The following is a 20,359-nucleotide window of genomic DNA, read 5'->3' as shown; positions in this document are numbered from 1 at the left end:
CATGAACGATTAGACTACCACCATTTGTGGTTCAAAGTCTAGTCATCTAAATTCTAATTCTCATATAATGAAAATTTGTCATTACAATGGCTGCCCCAACATTGCTTTGACCACAGAAACACAAAACCCACACTTTCACACAACCACGTTTTTCCTTTCCAGAGAAGAACAAAAGACCCCACTGCCTTTTTCTTTCCAAAGACCGTTAAAGCTATTGTTTTCCCAGGTGAACCAATTGTGTTCTACCGAAGACACCCACACATAGTGTACCAAGCAATTTTTCTTTTCCAGAGGCTACTGCTTTCTAATGGTGTTTTCCCCAAAACATATGAAGACCAAAAAATTCTAAGGCTTCACTGCCCAACACAAATTCCATCATACCGGCCCTTATCCACTTCATTCAACCAAAACTTTTCCCCCATCTCTCTCAAGCAATTCAACAAACACTAAATCTACAACAACTTGATGGTCCAACTGTCACACTGTTCACAACAAATTAACACTACCCCAGCACACCCACGGGTCAAAAGGTGAGGAATACAAGCAGAAACAAAGGCATGGACTGATTATCATAGGAAAGATCAAAACCCAATATATAGATGATGAAAAAGTCACAGGAAAATGGAGTATGAGCGTCACATACACCTGCAAAATCCATCTCGTTAATACATGCAAAATGAAGACTGAGCTCAGTAGAGGATTATACCTGGAGTTGTTGAGGAGAAGCAGAGCGAGTAGCCTCGGCCTTGAATAAGTGCGTTATCATTGTTTCTGTTGAAGTAAGGCGGCTCTAAGTTGACAGAGCGACCTAAACCATTGCGAAATTGAACGACGAGTTGCGGATTTAAGCGGCGATTGCTGGCCATGGCATCAATTGGAACCCTAGAAAATCACATAAAAGCAGGCGGAGAGAGAGAGAGAGAGAGAGAGAGACACGAAGAGAAGAGACGGGGAAGCTTGCATTCTCTGGGGTTTAGAAAAGACTAGGTGTATTCTATACGCTGCCGTTTCTATTGGGAAACAAATTTGCCGACAAACCGATTTGTCGGGAATTACGACAATACCGCCAAGATTTTCAGCGAAAATTAAAATTGGCGCAAAAAATATTGGTATTTTCCGACTAAATATATAATTAGTCGGCAATTGTTTGATTTTAGGATTTAAAAAAAATATTTCGTGGGCTCTAATTGCACCGCCATTGCATGCAAACACTAAACTTTATCGCCATGGATGTTCTTACAATGTTCGATCGGAACCGTTAGAATTTTCCGTTTTACCGTTTATAGCCTGGTCACCAAAATTGAAGAGAATTCCATATCAATGACCACATGATCAAAAGACTTTTACTGCGTCCAAAAGAATTAAAGTCTCATAGCACACCACCCGAGCCCCACTTGAAGTCTTTTTCCACGATCAGAACCATCTATCTTTAATTTATTATGGGTTACATCATTCTTACCGAGATTATAGTTGATCGATTTTCGTTAGACAATTGATCGAACAAAAAATACCTTTTTATAATGAGTTCATGTGTCGATAAAGGGGTTTTCTAAACTTGATCGAATCAGAGATTTACGAGAATGAATAATTCAACAAGTGCAACAATATCAACGGTCTCGATCTTCATGATTGTAAGACAATCGTGTGGCTACTATAACAATGAATACAACATAAGGCTTAGTTGATTATCAAGTAAATCAGAAGTATAGATTGCAAAGGTAACTGTCTAGTTATTTTTTTATAATGCTTGATCTGAATCGTTAGGATTTCAAATCTTACCGATTGTAGTATTGTCACCAAAATCGAAGATCATTTGATATCAGCGACCACATGAAAGAAAGCTATTTAATGCGTTTGGAGACGTTTAAGTGTTATAATGCACTAAATGAGTCCCGCCGGAGATCTTTCTTGGCAATCGAAATCATCTATCTTTGACGCAATACGAATAAGATCATTTGTACCAAAAATGAAGTTAATCCCATATAGGTAGACACTTGATCAAACATTAATTTTTTTTAATTTAAAAATTTGTGTGCCGATAAAGGGACTACTTTAACCTGATCAAGCCAAAAAATTTCAAAAAACTTATGATTAAGAAGGACAAAAAAATGAATGGTTTTGATTGGAAAAGTTGCATCGTGATCAATGTAGTTGGAACAAATATTTCAATTATTGAGAAAGTTTTAAAAAGGGGGAAAAAATTGATATTCCATGACTAAAATTGTTTTTAGTCGGCAAACATATATAAATCCCAACGAAATAAATTAGTCGGGAAATTTATTTCATTTTTTGATTTTTTTAAATTGGTGAAAAATGCTTATTTTTCCGACTAAACCTACTATTAGTCGGCAAAACTACATAAATGCCGACCAAACTAATTAGTTGGTAAATGTATTTCGTTTATTGATTTTTAAAATTCATAAAAAGTTTAATTTTTCCCAACTAATCCTATTATTAGTCGGCAAAAATAACTAAATCCCGACAAAATTAATTAGTTGGGCAATTTATTTCATTTATTGATTTTTTAAATTGGTGAAAAATGCTTATTTTTCCGACTAAATCTACTATTAGTCGGCAAAACTACATAAATGCCGACCAAACTAATTAGTTGGTAAATGTATTTCGTTTATTGATTTTTAAAATTCATAAAAAGTTTAATTTTTCCCGACTAATCCTATTATTAGTCGGCAAAAATAAATAAATCCCGACAAAATTAATTAGTCGGGCAATTTATTATATTTATTGATTTTTTAAATTAGTTAAAAATAATTTTTACCGACTAAATGTGCTTTTAGTCGGCTAATATGATAAAATACCGACCAATATAATTAGTCGGGAAAATGTATTTTATTTATTGATTTTTTAAATTGCTTAAAAAATTAATTATCGCCGACTAAACTTACTTTTAGTCGGGAAAAATGTACTATTAGCGACTAAAGTAGGTTTAGTCGGGAATAATAAAAACTTCTACCGACTAATTATTATTTAGTCGGTAATTGGTCAATATTTGGCAAACAACGTTTTTTTAGTCGGCAATGTTAGTCGGGAATTGTGTAATTTGTTGTATTGAGACTTTATAATTGATTTTTCAATTGATTAGACATTATAATCAAATATATAGTAATTGATTTTGCAATTGATTACATATTCGATTAGACATCATAATCGAATATGTAATCAATTCTATTATGTAATCGATTAGACAATATAATCGATTTTGTAATTGAATTGAGTATGATTGGGTAACAATGTGAAGTCGATTACTCAATCGATTTGCTAATTGATGGGCCTCAGTAAATCCTCTAATCAATTGCGAAATAAGTTTTCAAAAAAACATTGCAATAGATTTAAAAATCAATTGTTCTAAATAACACAAATAATTGATTACATGATAGATTATATTTCTTTGCAGTTTCAATTACGTAATTGATTGGTATTGATAACACTTGTAATCGATTACATTATCAAATACGAGTATTAGTTATTTGTAATTCGGATGCTTGCACTAATTTACAAAACACTAGTAGTACGTCTATATATTGACCAAAAAATAAATAGCACGTCCTAAATATTGTTATCGTAACCTAAAGTGTATTGGTAAATTTATCTCGTCACCATCACTCTCTTGATCACCCATTAACTTTTTTTGTTAGTGTTTCCTACTTATTAATACAGATGATTGACTTCGTTATTCCTTTTAGTTGGACCATTTATATGAAAGTTCACTATGCAATTAAAGATATTGTGAAAAATATTAAACATCATAATATTTCAAAAAAATTAAAAAAAAAATTGGCTACAAATATGAAACACTTTAAAAATCCTATAAAAAAATGCCTTAACTTGACTTTTTATTACATTATGATAATGATAGTATCTTTTTCCTTTAGTAATTATTGAGAACCTATTTTAAAGAAGTGAATTATTTTCACTTGAAATAATTTTAGCTTCAAAGTTTATAAAAAATAAAATTATTATTTTTAACATAAATTAATTATCAAAAATAAAATTGGGCCTAATTTTTCTTTCAACCCAAACTTATGACCCAACTATTAATTCACAGGGTTTACCTGTTGCACTGGTAATAGGTTTTTTGTTAGTAACCGATCGTAACATTTTAAAGGGTCCATATCATTTTTCAAGCATCTAATGGTAATCAAAGAGGGTGCATATGATACACACCCAAATAAGGGGTGTGTATTGTAGCACTTCTCGTGAATTATAAACGTTCTCCAAAAAGCCTAGATAAAAATGGAATTTCCAAGGTAAGGAAATTGAAACTCTCGAAATGGAAAATTCAAAATTATGGAGGGTTAATGAAGAAATTCACTGAAAAGCGGCTAGGTCACGGCATAGCTGCGAGTTCATGCTTTTTGGGGTTGTTTGCAATTGATGGATCTTTCAAAGGAAATTGGAAAAGTTTGGACCAATGCTCCCGCATCGCTGAATCTAATAACTTGAACTCCTCTGCAAGTGTCTATAACTTGATCAATGCAATAAACAAGTTGTTGCTAAGCCAACTATTACGGTTGATCCCATAAAAACAGTTGATTCCAGGAACAATTGAGCAAGGACGAAGCTAGAATAATCTGTTAAGGAGAAACTAACAAGTCTATATATACAATATAAAAAAGTTCATTGGTGCCCTTATGCATAATACAAAAGGCACTTATTAATATTTAATTAGGCTATGACAATAGAACACCATCATATATTATTTTATTTCCTAAACACCTAGTAACACCTTTTCTTTTTGAAGTAAGAATCAACTTTTGATTCCTCTTTCAATTTTATTTTGGAGAAGTGTGAATGATTAGTTATATAGATTCCATGGCAATATTTTATAATTCTAAATGCTAGTGATATAAATAGTTACCCATTTGGATTCACGCATTCCGATTAGATAGCAGGAAACTAAAAAATTATTCTAAAATTATTTTTAAATGGGGAATTATAATATTAACCTCCCTCTAAATTTCAGCAATTAGTAGTAAAATATAATGAAAAGATTTCGAAAGTGAGGAAAGTACAAAAGATTGGTATATGTACATATTTTTTTATACCATCTTGCAATCAGCATTGATATCAGGGTTGAACAATAGTGAATGACATTTCTATTTGCAGATTAAAAAAAAAAAAAAAAAGCCAAGAACCAAAGCCTATTAGAACATCGTCATTCTACAAAAGCAACCAAAGACAAGATATCTTACCAAGAGTGGCCCTCATTGTTCTAAAATTTCATAAATAAGTAATAAATTTCAACACATTTAACCTCGTTCTTTCAAAATAAATGGCCAGCCGAAACTCATACTGAAAACAAAATCTTCAAGATCGAACATCTCAAATAAAACAGATACATTTGATTTTGACTATCATGAGGATACCTTAGCTTCCAATTCAAACTTTAAATCTACAAAATCGAATTAAAAACTCATGTGCAAAACAAAAAATCCATGAAATCGGAAGATTGGAGAGTGGAGGAATACCAAAAATCACAGAGTGCGGTGATGGTGCTGGCGAGTTCGGGCCAGTGAGGAGGGGGCGGAGATGAATTGTGCTGCCTTTTCAGTGAAGATAGAATCAAAGAAAAATTTTGTTTAGCTAGACGAAGTCAAGAGAGAGATCGAGAGAGACAGAGACACATTTTGTGATCGAGAAAGAGAACGACGGGGCGAGATACTGAGAGGAACAGAAAAAAACCTGGGCTGATTGGAGCGACGGCTGCTGGTTTGTGGTCGAGGTCACCGTCGCAGTTGATGGAAATCTTCAGCGTGAATGGAGCGTGGCTGAGGGAGTGGAGAGAGGCAGAGTAAAAGTGGAGAGAGGCAGCATGAAAAAGAGTAAAATTATGGCTTGTTTTTTGTGACAAGCAAAACGCATGAAACGACGTCGTTTTGAATTAAAATTTTTTATTATACATTTTATAAGCACGCCTAAATGAATCGGAGCCCGGGAGCGCGAAAATTCAAATCTTTCGGTGACAACTTTATATTTGTCGCCGAAGACAAACTTGTCACCGAAATTTGTCTTCGGCGACAAATTTTTTGTCACCAAATCTCCTCATTATTTAACACGTTGCCTGCTGGTTACCCAAAGGTTTTTGGTGACAAAGTAGTAAAATTGTTAGTTACCGTTGAGTATATTTCGTGTCAATACGAATTTTTTGTCACCAAAGAGTGTCACCATTGGTGTTTTTTTGTTGTAGTGTGAATTCTTCTTTATCAACGTCGAACTCTTTTGAAGATAATAGTTGGCATTCCTGCAGAACTGCGAGTGTGAATTCCTCTGTATCAACGTCGAACTCTTTTGAAGATGATAGTTGACATTCCTGCTGAACTCCAAGTAATAATTAAATCAGTTGAGCAATATTACGTCTAGACATCGACATGCATGGTCAGAATGTGACAGTGTGACTGAGTTCTTCTTGATGTCAAAATAGTAGGGTGTGTAGTAACACATCCTATAGTACATGAGCATTGTCCAATGTGAATGGACAAATTTTATAATATCAAAATTTAAACATTTATGTTTATGTTTCATTATGTCTAAGAACAGTTTATGTATGTGGTCTTTGTAATGTAGAGGTTGTAGGGGTGCACAACGCTCCAGCGTATAATAGGACACAAGAGGTAATTGGCAGGCAGCCTTACCCCACCTTTTTTTGTGGAGAGGTTGATTCCCGTGACTCGAACTAGTGCCTCACAGCTATGAAGTGATGTAAAACGGCTTGCCAATTGTAATTACTGGCTGGAAATAAATGGTTCAGCACTTAAAATTACTTTTACAAACTACTCCCAATAATTTATATATTGGACAAAGCTTGGTTGGAGTGGGAGTTAAAATCTTGTTTAGACTGATAAATCTACCAAAATCTTGTTCATGAGTGACCTTTATTAGTTGCAGGAATGAAGCTCCTCAAAAAATTGCTGCTGCTGATGAAATTTACCTAATATTCAATGGGAAATTTCCTTTGATCAAGCAGCAGTTTTTAGGGTCTGATTCTTTTATGCAGCCTCATTATAAGGTGATTAGTTTCAAACTTAAGTTCAATCATATGCTAGAATATAATGTAGTTGTAGTATGACCAAAGTAGCAGTGGACATTGTCCAACAAATTAATTCATGGTCATTCCACTTCACAAACCGGCATTGGCACTAAAGAGTCTGGTCGAGAAGATAAAAGGTTTTTCACGAAAACTAGGAAAGAAGCTTGACCTGTAGTAAATTTCTACGGAACAGCTTCTTTAGAAATGGAGCATTGAAGGGTCCTTTTTCATTAGCAAGCACAATCTTCTCGTGCATCTTATTGAGTAGATCACCATATGTTATATGGGAATTTTCCATAATTGTTTGGACCAAAAGGAAAGTCAAGACGCCTGTCATTTCGTTTCTTGTGAAGGCCTGCATATTTTGAAACAAACAAGGATGAAAAACAATCTACCCGGTAGGGAGTTATGGGAGCCAGTCTGGTGTGTCGGTATGAATTTGAATGAAAAACTTCGTTTAGCTATACTAAATCACTCCAAAGAGCAAGTGCACCCGTTAAATGTCAAAATGATTCCATCAAAGCTGTTTTATGACTTGCTTCAGTATTAGAAAGCCTAAAAATAGCCATGTTGATGCACTGGACTCATTTTTGGCACAATCTCACATATAGACCGTTGAATTAAACTCATTTCATTTATTAATGCAGATACATTGACCTGAATGATGTGCAAATTTGACAAAGCCAAAGTTGTTGCCAAATTTGGCACCACAGATGGCTTTGGTAGTTTTTTATAGCAATTTTGACTGAGGGGTAGAGCATCAAATGACCACATTTTCTTGCTAAATTTTGACTTCAGTAGCCTAAATGTGTGGACTTCATGACCTAATAATTCTGGCATTTCTTCAGGAATTCAGTACAGTCAAAGCAAGTCAACTCTTACACTTGTATCAGCAGCCATTTGATCATCTGCGCAGAAACTCAGAGAGATGGCTAGTCCACCGTTTGTACATTTGCTAGCACCTGCTGGAGATTTGTTATTTACCTACCTTTTCCTGTTGAAATCCAATTATGAGAAACAAACAAAAAAGAGTACCCGCTTTATTACGTTGTCGCACCATCGTATTAGGTACACTATTCAACATGCTATGGACAAAATTAGCAAAAGTTTAGGTGGTTGGGTCAAATACCTACAACCATACATGGTTTTCTGCATTAAAAATGGAAAAAGACACGGGTTTTGCTTTTCGGCAATGGTGTAGGGACCCTTAATTTGAGAAAATATTTAAGGGTTTATTTGGTATTGGAAATTGAGGAAAAATATGAAATGTTATAAGTTTATATGGAGTTGGGGCTAATATGAAATTTGCTGAGTTGATTTGATTTGGGGTTTGTACGATAGAATCGTAATTGGAGGGAGTGTAAGTGTGATTTTGTGTTGGAACTAGTATAGGAGGGTGTGTGTGTAGAGAATAAAAAGAAACCCAAACTCTCTCTCTCTCTCTCTCTCTATATATATATATATAAAATCCCTCATGTGAACCGTGGTGTATATCAATCAAGTTCCGGTGAGGGATCTCGCATTATATTAAAATGCGGGACTCTCCTTTCCGATTGAATTTCGATGATCCGAGCCGCTCAAAGTGATCAGAACGTGATTTTAAGGATCCTTGCGAGAAATCAGCAAAAAAAATGACCTGGAAGGGCTTCATCCGAGCAGTTTTCATTGAACGGTTCAAAAAAAACTGCTCAGATGAAGCCCTTTCCGGTCATTTTTTTTGCTGATTTCTCGCGGGTACCCTTAAAATCACATTCTGCATACATTGAGCGGCTCGGATCATCGAAATTCAATCGGGAAGGGGGAGTCCCGCACCATAAGAAAGTGCGGGATCCCTCATGTGAACCGTGGTGTATATATATATATATATGTACAAAGTTGCATGTTTACAATGTTTGTATTGACTATTATGATGATGAACGAAAGAATGTGAACTAAGGAATGTTGTTTGTTTGTATATAGACTGATGGTGCGTATGTGTGTGCGTGAGTTGGGAATTTGAATAGGGGAGTCCCACAACACAAGGTGTGGTAATGCGGAGACTTAAGAGGGTCCCGCAATGCATGATGTGGTAATGCGGAGACCCAAGTGGAGTGAGTTCATTGTAACGCATGGGGTGGTAATACAGTTGAATTTCTCGCGAGATGGAGGGTGGTATAGTCGACGTCAGAAGTTCATGTTGTTTCTTGAATTATTCGCTATTTGAGATTGTGACTAAACGATGGATTTTATGGAGGTTCTTGAAAAGAAAGGATTCGGGTTTTGGAAAAAAGATTTTCAATAAAAATCCTCCGGTATTCATGGGCGAATCAACGGATCCGGTATTTGGGCACAAATCAACGGACTCCGGCATTCAAGCTCAAATCAACGGAGCTTGATCCGTTAGGGATATCTTTAAGACGTCTAGAATCCCGCAGTCGTAGTCCGCCTGTTCATTGTGGTAACCCTTGTTTCTCATGTTCGCTTGTTGAAATTCGTTCTCTCTCTTGGTGCATACTTCATGGCATTTTCATATAGCTTGTGTAATGATTTCTCTACTGAGCTAGTGTAGCTCAACCTATCATTATTTTCAGATACATCCCAAGGATATTGACGTGGAGTGCATGGTGTGCATGCTTGACTTGGTATCTTTTAAAAGCCAAGGACATTGAGAAGTGGCTCTAGCATCTTTTGTATGATCTCTTTTGAAAATATGTAGTTGTAACTTCATTTGAACTCTTTAAATTTTGGATATCATGTAATCTCTAAATTTACTGTCATTGACTAACTATGGAATTTGGGTCGTGGTGCCAATATTGTAACTCATTTAAAATTGATTTTACTCTTGGATAAATTATGGGAAAGCTTTTGGGGTATTATGACGTATATTAACACTGGTTTTTCATTTAGAAATATTATTATTATTACTATGTTAAAAATCGAGGGCGTGACAATAGTGAATGCCAATTTAGTGAAGTTTTTGGTACAATTTTTAAGGGATGTGTGTAGACTAGTACGAAAAAATTTATAATGTTTTTGAAGTTGGTGGGTTCACTCGATTCCTTTTACCACACTCTTCCTCCAACTTTGGAACAATCCAGCCGTCCAACCCAGGGAAATCGCATTAACAATTCAATTTCATCAGTTTGAAAAATTCCAGTGTGCTTTCAACTGAATATAAATGCACTCCTTGTTTTTCTCAACATTTTGATGGAATAGCACATTGGATGCACACTAATATAATCTGCATCTCAACGTTTTTTTTTTTTTCTTTTGGAGCAACCTTGGAGATTCCTTATAACGTATTCTATGTTGTATTGAAGACTATCTCAAGACTCAAAAAACTTACACTTTGCGGTTGTAAACATGCTCCAGATCAAGAATGGTTCCGCTATGACAGGCATCAACAATGGCATGAAGCTTGACACCTTTTTTGAGTGGCTTGACAATGGTGGTGTAGATATCATTATCAAAAATCATGCCAGCTGTCATAAAATCCGAAGGACAGATAGTTTCATCGTACCCATCAATCTCGTCTTGACTAAAATCAGGTTGTCGTATTCCATGCCCTGAAAAGTAAAAGACCAAGGAGTCCCCTGACTTGCAGTCCTCCACAAGCCAGCTCAAGGCCTTTTGTATGTTCTTCTTTGTTGGAGTAAGATTTGGGTCACTCTGCTCTTCTGCAATTTGGTTTTGCATTGTTACAACTCAACATAATAAGTTTACTATTGCGGGTAACTTCAAGTCTTAAACCGGTTACAGAGTCAAAATATTCAGACATTTTGCTGAGTTTGATACTCTTCAGCAATAGAATATGACTTCCACTTTTTATAAAAATATTCAGCCTACTGCCAAGAAAGTGTCACCATTTAGGAAGCAGCAAACAAGCAAATATTTTTTCTGTGCTGAGGTTTAACTGATTTAGCAATTTGGTTATTTTTACAGAGATGAATGTACCTGTTAAGAATTGTTAAGAACTGACTGTAAGATGCTAACCACCACCCTAAGAGCGGTGGATATTATGCAATAGGTGCATCAATATCTGGAAAATGAGTGTTGATATCTATGATAATTGAGATGTATATTGAAATTTGAACTTGTTTGCCTTCATTTGTAAATTATCCACCATCCATTAGGCAGTGGATAGGAAAAGCGATAAATGATATTGAGTTAGCATTGAAATCCAAGCATACCTGTAAGCACACGAATAGCGTTTTCTGGAAAACAAAATTTATCAACCAGAAGAGACTTCATTCTGTTGACATCATTAACTGTTCCCTTGAGTTTGTACTTCTTCTTTTGGTAACTGACTCCACAAAGAACAGCCTTCTTGGGCTGATGTCCAGAAGTACTACACATCATAGGTTTTGGTTTCTGATCTGAAGTAGAACAAAGGCTACCACTTTCGTACAACTTCGTTGTCCAACGGAAGCTTAAAGGTCCCTTCGGGACAGTCTCGCATTTTTCCACTGAAATCTTGGCTTTGCAGAACTGGCAGAGATAAATAGCGGAACGTGGTGTCCCCTGTAATTGGTTATGGCAGTTAGGACATATGATGATGGTTGTCATTTTTATTGCCCTTTTTTGCAGGAAAGAAGAAGAGCAATAATGAAAGAAAAATATGGAGAGCTTATTGGAATGTGCTTCCAACCAAAAAGCTAATGAATTGGGATTACAACTTGCTAGTTTTGGTAATTTGTTCAATTCTTTTTTTTTTTGTTTTTTTTTTTGGTTACTTGAAAATCTCGTTGTAGCACTTTATATAGTGTGAAGAACTAGATGCTCCTTACTATGATCAATGAATGAGGAAAGTACTAGGCTTTATTTTAACTCGCCCTTTTTCAGAGTGTTCACATTCCAACTTGATTTTCTTGTGGATATTAAGAAAAAAGAAAAACAACAAGAAGCAAATTCCACTCAAGGACGTGCATTTGGAGGCTAAAAATTAAGACTTGTTTCCCCATACTGTCTAAAAATTGCATCACCTAATTTCTAGGCTAGCAATTCTCATGTTTGAAACAAAGGGCGCTTTCAGTACATTTCGTAAGAACACAAAAGGGGCATATAATATACGCAACATGGTTCAAGCTTCAGAAAAACTTGAATGGTTAATTACATTTTCTAATCATATTCAGAACCTAACTAATCGACCCGGCTCTTTTTCAGTCCCATTTTATTTGTTACACATAATATTTTCCAATGCCTAGAACCTATCAGTTTGTATAGGTGTGTAGAATTTGGATGCCATTGAACATACATTCAACGTGGAATATGGTTTAGAGTATTTAAAGTTTTCAAATTCCACTTGATCTCTGAATATTTAGCAGATCGTTTTATGCATCATTTACCTTACAAAATGACAAAGTAATTTAAATCCCCAATAGAAGACGGGCAGTGATTTTTGCACTCGCCAAATTACTAAGGGCACTCCAAAAGGGGAGTGCGAAAATCAAGTTCATATAGGGATTGATTTTCACACTCTCCTTTTGGAGTGCGGTTAGTAATTCAAGGAGTTCCAAAATTAATTCCCTAAAAGATAAAGTCGAATACTTTAGAAGGAGAAATTGGAAAAAAGCATGTCCCACTCAAGGAATCTGATCCTTTTTTCCTCTTAATCTCAATCACATAGGTGTGAAAAGAACTCTAGGTAGATTCTTTGGACAAACTTTATAGGGCCTTGCCCTACATGCGTGCATTACACAGGGTGCACTACAGCACCTCCGGATTCGCTCTTTTGGCACGGTGTTTTGGTTGTTTTCTCTTATTATTTACTAGATTTGTGTCAAATTTTTACATAATATTTTTAATCATATTTTTTGTCTCGACGAGAGGAATTGAAAAACTATAAAAGCATAGATCAAAGTTGAAAAATATTCACATAAGATGACGAAAAAGACCAAAAAGGATTTTTTTTTGCCGTTTTCTAGGTCAGAATCTATTTTAATGTTGACTGAAACTTATGAAGTTCAAAATACTCTGTTTTAATATTGGACAGTGGTTCACAGAATAAAGTCATCTAAGTTAAAACCTTTGTTTGGCTTCTTATTCCTGTTGGGACAGTTTTAATTATTGTAAGATCATATAAAATGTCCTGATGTAATCTTGTTCCGGGAGCACTAAACATCTATTTTGGGACTGTTTGTTTCTCTAGTGCTTTCTGGGTAGTTTAAAACATACTCCTTTGTGGTCTCAATGAAGAAAAATACTGTTTTTCCAAATGTTCATTACTAGTGGTCTGTGGGCTTAAAAAACCTTTTTCAGTTATATAATCTTCTGAGAAATGTTAAGTTGGATTGTGTAGTTATATAGCACAGGCTCTGCTGGCAGCTGTGTTTGATCAAATTGGCCATTTTCCTTTGTTTTGATACTTCGCTCACTAGAAAATTTGTTTCGAGTGCGAATCTAAAGTGCTTGTTTCCTTAATGGACTATATAATGCACATGAAGTGGTGATTTTTCTTGAACTAACGCAATGAGAAAAATGTTCCACTTCAGTTCATCTGAGTTTTTACTTGTTCACCATTCAACTGGACTACGAAATCACTACCCTCTTCCTCTTCCACTAATTACTAATTAGTCTATAAAGGAAAACCTTGGCTTCTTTGCAATCACTGTAAAACCATATGGATGCCTTTAAGTTTGCTTCTTTTGTCATACAAGTATACATCATAGTATTTAACACTTGGTTGTCATGTAGATACAATCACACTATGCCATGTTACCATGACGAAATTTTGATTCTATGTCGAACTTTGTATATTTGTTTACCAGGGAACACAACATTTGCAACCATGCTTTCTGTATAATCTTTCTCATTGTGTCATTAAGGTACTTATAAACCCCTCTCCAGGTAAAGATTGATGCAGTGACCTTATTAATCTGTGGTCATACTCTCACAATAACGTGGGGCATTGTGATTTCTCGCAGCTGTCAACCTCATCTTATCAAAGTCGCGCAGTTCTAATCCATGGCCTGAGAAGTAAAAATCAATGAGTCCCCTTATTGGCAGGCCTAGATGTGCCAATGCAAGGCCATTCAAATGTTATGCCTAGTTGGTATCAAGTATGTGTCCATCTCTTCTTCTGCATATTCCATGTTTTTGTTTGCAAATAAAACGTGCAAAGATGGAAATCATTAGGTCAACTAGCTGATTAAGTTTTGATCATAGTGAAATTTGTATGGCATGTATGGCAATTTCATTATTTATATCCAAATTTCCAATCATGTAATGGAACCATTTCAAGAAATGAAAATCATTTACAGACTCACGAGGTCTTCTATTATTGAGAGAGAGAGAGAAAGAGAGAGATTCCTTTTTATAATTATTTCTAAAGCTTAAAAGTTTAGAGAATTAAATCTTTTTGGTAGCAGCTTAAAGCATAGATTCAACCATAAAACTATCAATAATGATATAGGTATTGACGGCCGGGAGGGAAACCGTACCAACCAGCCACCGGACGACCGATCCAAGCTGTCCAAAAATTTTAAAATAAAAAACCAAGGGGCCTAACGCAAGAATCAACGGCATCCGAGGTGTGTATGGTGCTTGATCCGAGCACGCCTTTTTCGTGTATATACACGAAAAAGGGGTGCTCGGATCAAGCACCCTACACACCTTGGATGCCGTTGATTCCCACGAAAGGCCCCACAGTTTTTTTTTTTTAGAATTTTTGGACGGCTCGGATCGGCCGTCTAGTGGCCAGAGACGGCCTGACGCGGCCGGTCGGTACTCATAGCAGCACTCTAAAATTATTCTCTTTTAGCGGTAGACCTTTTTTAGCTATCATGTTATGACAAAGATGGACATTTACATACTGAATGTACTGTCATTGCACTAGGAATATTTTATTTTGCCTTGGACTGTTTTCGGAAGTTAAATTTGTGGAGGGTAAATAATATGACAGGTAAAAAGAAAATCAAGTGAAAGTACATGAAGAAGAGTTCACTTCTTGGCTGGTCAGGAAAATCCGAAGTACCACAGTGTTCATTGTATCTAGTTAATCAACTAGCCAAGCATAAGTAACATCCAATTTCATTCAGTTGAGATTCTCCTGTTCTAGTTTCATTTTCACCATATGGAGCGCTGAGGTTTTGAAAAGCCAAGTAGTGGGTCTTTTACTAGAAATATGGGCGAGCGTTGTGCTCTTGCCCCTGCTTTTTACCTATGGCACATTTAGGTTCTGTTACACGAAAAACAGGTGATTGAGGTGAATCCTAACTTACCTGAACGTAACTCAGAAGCCAATAATTCAATTAGAAAGACGTACATTGTGCTCTCGTCTCTATAACTAAATCTTATCCAAAAAGGAAAACCATGTCGTCATGGAATATAATAAAGGATTCTCATTTACTCAAACTAATGGCGCCGTGTAGAGTATGTGACAGCAGCAGAATGTTGCAGCTAAAAACACTAAACCTCTTCTATAATTATGACGAGATTTTCTCTCTTAAAGAAACTCAATATTATTAATGAAACCTCCAGCTCTAAGGCTTACAACTTATATATGATAAAGGTAAAATTAAACAACTTAAGCAAGGAAAACCTTGCTAAGAAAAGTAATTAATTTGAAAGCTCGAGTGAAAGATAAACGTTCTCCGAATGGCCTAGATAAAAATGGAATTTCCAAGGTGAGAAAATTAAAACTCTCGAATTGGAAAACTCCAAATTATGGAGGGCTAATGATATAATTCCACCGAAAAGCGGCTTGGTTATTGGGGTTGTTTGCAATTGATGGATCTTTGAAAGTAAATTGGAAAAGTTTGGACCAATGCTCGTGCATCGATGAATCGAATGACTTGAACTCCTCTGCACTCGTCTATAACTTGAATACCTCTTTATCAACGTCAAACTCCTTTGAAGATGATAGTTGACATTCCTGCATAACTCCGAGTAATAACGAAATCAGTTAAGCAATATTACTTCGAGACATCAACACGGTCAGAAGTGTGGCAGTTAGTGTGACTGAATTCTTGATGACAAAATACTACGGTGTGTGAGTTACTGGAAATAAATGGTTCAGCACTTAAAAAGTATTCGAAACTACTCCCAACGTATATATTGGATAAAGCTTGGTTGGTGTGTGAGTTAAATAGGAACCTACTATAATTCTGTTAGACTGACTGATAACACTACCAAAATCTTGTTCATGGGTGACCTTTATTAGTTGCAGGCATGAAGCTCCTCAGAAAATTGCTGCTGATGATGAACTTTACCTAATATTCAACGGGAAATTCCTTTGAATCAAAAAGCAGTTTTAGACGGCGAGAAGAGAGAAGATACTTGACCTGTAGTAATTTTCTACGGAACAGCTTATTTAGGAACGGAGCATTGAGGCATCCATGTTTATTAGCTTGCACAATCTTCTCATGTATCTTATCGAGTAGATCACCGTATGTTATATTGGGATTTTCTGCAATTGTTTGGACCAGAAGGAAAGTCAAGACGCCTGTCATTTCGTTTCCTGTGAAGGCCTGCATATTTCGAAACAAACAAGGATAAAAACAATCTATCCAGTTGGGAGTTATGGGAACCAGTCTGGTGTGTCAGTACTAGTCTGGTGTGTCAGTACTAATTTGAAATGAAAAACTTCGTGTATCAAAATTAAATCACTCCAAAGAGCAAGCACACCAGTTAAATGTCAATATTATTTCTTTTCTTTTTTTTATACTCATTGTCAAAATTATTTCATCAAAGCTGTAATATGACTTCCTATCAGGAACGGCTACAATGCACACTTAGCATACGATATTCACCCATAACATTTACCACTAAGATGCGTAACATTTTGCCAAATAGGCATAACGGTTCATACTGTATGCACCTTAACCTTTGAGAGGCATAACATTTATCATTTAGATGCATAACATTTATCATTTAGAAGCATAACATTTATCATTTAGAGGCATAACATTTGTCCAAAATAGTTGTAACATATTTAGTTATACGGGGTGTGTATTGGAGCTTTTCCCTATACTGATTTTTAAAAGGACTGAAATAGTCATGTTGATGCGCTCAAGTCATTTTTGGTACAATCTCACATATAGGCCATTGAATTAATCTCCTCTCATTTTTTGATGCAGATCTATTGGCCTGAATGATATGGCAGATTTGAGAAAGCCAATATTGCTGCCAAATTTGGCACCAAAAGATGGCTTTGCCATATTTTAATATCAATTTGACTTATGGGTAGAGCATCATATTGCCAAAAAAAAATTGGCTAAAATTTGATTTCAGCAGCCTAAATGGGTGGATTCATATCCTAATAATTCTTGCTTTTCTTCAAGAATTCAGTATTGTCAAAGGAAGTCGAATCTTACACTTGTATCAGCAGCCAATTGATCATCGGCGCAGGCACTCAGAGAGATGGCTAGTCCACCATTTGTACTTTTGCTAACACCTGATGGAGGTTTGTTATTTACCCACCTTTTCCTGTTGAAATCCAATTATGACACACAAACTAAGAGTACCTGTAATTATGATGTCACAATAATGTAGGGGCAGAGCCAGAGTTAATCTAAACCATCGTATTATGTACACGTTTCAACATGTTATGGACAAAATCTGCTAAAGTTTAGGTGGTTGGTCAAATACCAACAGCCATATATGGTTTTCTGCATAAAAGTAAGTAAAAAAGACTTGCGTTTTGCATTTTGGCGATGGTGAAAGCCAATTTAGTGAAGTCTTTGGAACAATTAAGGGGTCAAGTGCATAGACTAGTACAAAAAAAATTATAACTTTTACAAAGTTGGTGGGGTCACTTGATTCCTGTTATCACACTCTTCCTCCATCCTTGGTACCATCCAACCAAAGGAAATTGTATTAACCTTTCCATTTCATATCAGATTTGAATAATTCCAGTGTGCATTCCCCCTGAAGGTACATGAACTCGTTGTTTTTCTCAACACTTTGATGGAAATAGCACATTGGATGTGCAGTTGTGCACTAATCAAATCTGCATCTCAACATCGTGTTTTTTTTTCTCTTTGGGATGACCTTGGAGATTCCTTTTAACGTATAATTTTGTATTGAAGACTATCTCAAGACTCAAAAAACTTACTGTTTGCTATTGTAAACATGCTCCAGATCGAGAATGGTTCCGCTATGACAGGCATCAACAATAGCATGAAGCTTTGCACCTTTTTTCAGTGGCTTGACAATGGTGGTATTGATTTCATTATCAAATATCATGCCAGCTGTCATAAAATCAGAAGGACAGATAGTTTCATCGTACCCATCAATCTCGTCTTGACTAAAATCAGGTTGTCGTAGTCCATGCCCCGAAAAGTAAAAGACCAAGGAGTCCCCTGACTTGCAGTCCTCCACAAGCCAGCTCAAGGCCTTTTGTATGTTCTTCTTTGTTGGGGTTAGATTTGGGTCACTCTGCTCTTCTGCAATTTGGTTTTACATTGTTACAACTCAAAACAAGCAGTATGCATTTTATAGGTAACTCGAAGTCTTGCATCTGTTACGAAGTAAAAATAATCAGACATTTTACTGCAATCATTTTAAGTTTTGCTCAAAGCTTTATTTTTTCTAGCAAAATAAGCATTACGTTTTGTTTTCGTTTTTACCTTCTCTAATCTGATCAGAAATAAAACTGAACACGAGGAGAAAAGAAACATAAAGACACTCAGCACAAAAAACTGTTGGAATCTGAATATAAGCATATGAGGGAGAATGGAATTAAAATCCTTCTCCGCGAAGACTGATGGAATCTTTCTTCTATAACAGGACTTGTTTAGTGGAACTGAAAGGTCCTTTGAATCAGAATCGCGGTACAATTTTTAAGCAAATGATTCTTTCTTGGTCATTCTTTACGGGTTTATGATGCATAAACTGGATGCAGCACAAACGCGAACACTCGCTGTTTCATCTTACCGTGTATCTAAAATATGGTTTCAGGTTAGCGTATGAGAATAATTGGAATTTGGAGGTAAGCTTCCTTTCATGGGCTACTGTTCAGAAGTTATAATAAGCTGAAACAACTATTTGGAACATCTTTAACCTGATCTCAGTCATACTTCTTAAGGAAAACACCTATATTTAGCTGCTTATACATATTACTAAACCAAATACAAATTAAACTACCGTTGTAGAGATTCCAAGAGAAAGTTGTATGTATTTTCTTGCGATTATGCAGTTTAGGCATGAAGGAGTGGCTAATGAAGCATGGGGATCATATTGGAATTGGGACCCAAAGGAAAGTTGGGCATTTATTACTTGGACCGTATTCGCGATTTATTTACATACTCGAACAAATACGAAAGGGCTCCCTGGATATTCTGCAATTGTGGCTTATCAAACTTACTTCGTAAGATGTTCTAGTAACTTCATGCATTATTCTTCCAGCATAAGTTGTATGTATTTTTCATCGGGATCAATGCTATGGTGACCACATTTGATGACCATGTTTTGAATACCACCTGAATTGTCATTCCTGCATTGGTAAGATGCAAGACAGGTGGGGTCCGTTCCACCAATTAATGCATTAAGGACAACTCACACGGTATCCAAACTGTGGTCACATAGGATTATTGTTACTTCATAATCCGGCTTTACTATAGTAGAATCCGCAGGAGCATATGAAGCACTTATGGAAGATTTGTATTCGAAGTTATTCTCATTTACTTTTTTCCGATGAGGAATACCTGCCAAAATGATTTAACCATTTATGAAGCAGCAACATTTTTTTCTTGGAAGAGTCTGTATTGAGGTTTAGCTGATTTAGCATGATTGGAAGTGACTGCCAAAAAAGTGTTGTGTATATGAAGGTAATAGGAGTGAAAATGCAACTATACCTGTAAGCACAAGAATAGCGTTTTCTGGAAAACAAAATTTATCAACCAGAAGAGACTTCATTCTGTTGACATCATTAACCGTTCCCTTGAGTTTGTGCTTCTTCTTTTGGTAACTGACTCCACAAAGAAAAGCCTTCTTGGGCTGATGTCCAGATGTACTGAACATCATAGGTTTTGGTTTCTGATCTGAAGTAGAACAAAGGCTACCACTTCCGTACAACTTCGTTGTCCAACGGAAGCTTAAAGGTCCCTTTGGGACAGTCTCACATTTCTCCACCGAAATCTTGGCTTTGCAGAACTGGCAGCGATAAACAGCGGAACATGGTGTCCCCTGTAATTGGTTATGGCAGTTTGGACATATGATGATGGTTTCCATTTTTATTGCCCTTTTTTGCAGGAAAGAAGAAGAGCAATAATGAAAGAAAAATATGGAGAGCTTAGTGGAATGTGCTTCCAACCAAAACGCTAATGAATTGGGATTACAACTTGCAAGTTTTGGTAATTTGTTCAATTCTTCTTTTTTTTTTTGGGTTACTTGAAA

At 35.9% G+C, this 20,359-nt stretch overlaps 2 protein-coding genes, 2 long non-coding RNA genes and 1 pseudogene across 12 annotated transcripts in view; 3 read left to right on the top strand and 2 right to left on the bottom strand.

Annotated features, from left to right (window-relative positions):
- Positions 1-8,241, top strand: part of LOC131325834 (uncharacterized) — a 19,504-nt gene extending 11,263 nt beyond the window's left edge. For 4 of the 5 annotated variants that reach the window (XR_009199834.1, XR_009199832.1, XR_009199833.1 and 1 more), the window contains 2 exons: positions 7,693-7,797; positions 7,894-8,241. This is a non-coding gene — a long non-coding RNA (uncharacterized LOC131325834). The remainder of the gene's footprint in view (positions 1-7,692; positions 7,798-7,893) is intronic. The other variant, XR_009199835.1, reaches the window with a different exon arrangement.
- The window catches only part of LOC131325831 (metacaspase-1-like), a 15,394-nt pseudogene extending 3,567 nt beyond the window's left edge, over positions 1-11,827 (bottom strand).
- LOC131325835 (uncharacterized) lies at positions 9,986-16,276 on the top strand. The gene is made up of 4 exons (XR_009199837.1): positions 9,986-10,676; positions 11,612-11,712; positions 13,849-14,082; positions 16,191-16,276. It is a non-coding gene; the product is annotated as an uncharacterized LOC131325835 (long non-coding RNA).
- Positions 15,412-20,359, bottom strand: LOC131325832 (metacaspase-1-like). 2 transcript variants are annotated; one of them, XM_058358303.1, is made up of 5 exons: positions 19,819-20,354; positions 18,078-18,408; positions 17,338-17,449; positions 16,306-16,491; positions 15,412-15,896 (listed from the first exon to the last, which is right to left on the bottom strand). In XM_058358303.1, exons 1-5 carry the CDS (start codon positions 20,192-20,194, stop codon positions 15,837-15,839), a joined length of 1,065 nt encoding a protein of 354 aa, XP_058214286.1. In that variant the 5' UTR covers positions 20,195-20,354; the 3' UTR covers positions 15,412-15,836. The 2 variants fall into 2 exon arrangements, with proteins under 2 accessions (XP_058214286.1, XP_058214287.1); XM_058358304.1 differs by lacking the exon at positions 16,306-16,491 and having other exon boundaries at positions 19,819-20,359.
- LOC131325833 (uncharacterized) lies at positions 16,746-19,960 on the top strand. Of its 4 annotated transcripts, none has more exons than XR_009199829.1 (4): positions 16,746-17,426; positions 18,104-18,383; positions 18,752-18,795; positions 18,923-19,960. XR_009199829.1 is itself a non-coding variant. In XM_058358305.1 (3 exons), exons 1-3 carry the CDS (start codon positions 18,366-18,368, stop codon positions 19,410-19,412), a joined length of 381 nt encoding a protein of 126 aa, XP_058214288.1. In that variant the 5' UTR covers positions 18,348-18,365; the 3' UTR covers positions 19,413-19,960. The 4 variants fall into 4 exon arrangements, 1 of the variants encoding a protein (XP_058214288.1); XR_009199828.1 differs by having other exon boundaries at positions 18,104-18,463; XR_009199830.1 differs by lacking the exon at positions 18,752-18,795.

Source organism: Rhododendron vialii, chromosome 5a (assembly GCF_030253575.1).
Source record: "Rhododendron vialii isolate Sample 1 chromosome 5a, ASM3025357v1".
NCBI classification, from domain to species: Eukaryota; Viridiplantae; Streptophyta; class Magnoliopsida; order Ericales; family Ericaceae; genus Rhododendron; species Rhododendron vialii.
Note: the sequence above shows the minus strand (reverse complement) of the source record. Positions and strands in the feature narration are given on the sequence as shown.

What these genes read in the sequence shown, in the direction of transcription:
- LOC131325832 (XM_058358303.1), bottom strand. Translation starts at nt 20,194, where the DNA reads ATGGAAACCATCATCATATGTCCAAACTGCCATAACCAATTACAGGGG. An exon ending in AATTGGCTGCTGATACAAGT is followed by an intron (nt 16,492 to 17,337) that starts GTAAGATTCGAC and finishes CGAAATATGCAG; the next exon opens with GCCTTCACAGGAAACGAAAT. An exon ending in TCCGTAGAAAATTACTACAG is followed by an intron (nt 15,897 to 16,305) that starts GTCAAGTATCTT and finishes GGAGTTATGCAG; the next exon opens with GAATGTCAACTATCATCTTC.
- LOC131325833 (XM_058358305.1), top strand. Translation starts at nt 18,366, where the DNA reads ATGTTCTTCTTTGTTGGGGTTAGATTTGGGTCACTCTGCTCTTCTGCA. An exon ending in AAGCAGTATGCATTTTATAG is followed by an intron (nt 18,464 to 18,922) that starts GTAACTCGAAGT and finishes ATATGGTTTCAG; the next exon opens with GTTAGCGTATGAGAATAATT. An exon ending in AGAATAATTGGAATTTGGAG is followed by an intron (nt 18,954 to 19,160) that starts GTAAGCTTCCTT and finishes GCGATTATGCAG; the next exon opens with TTTAGGCATGAAGGAGTGGC.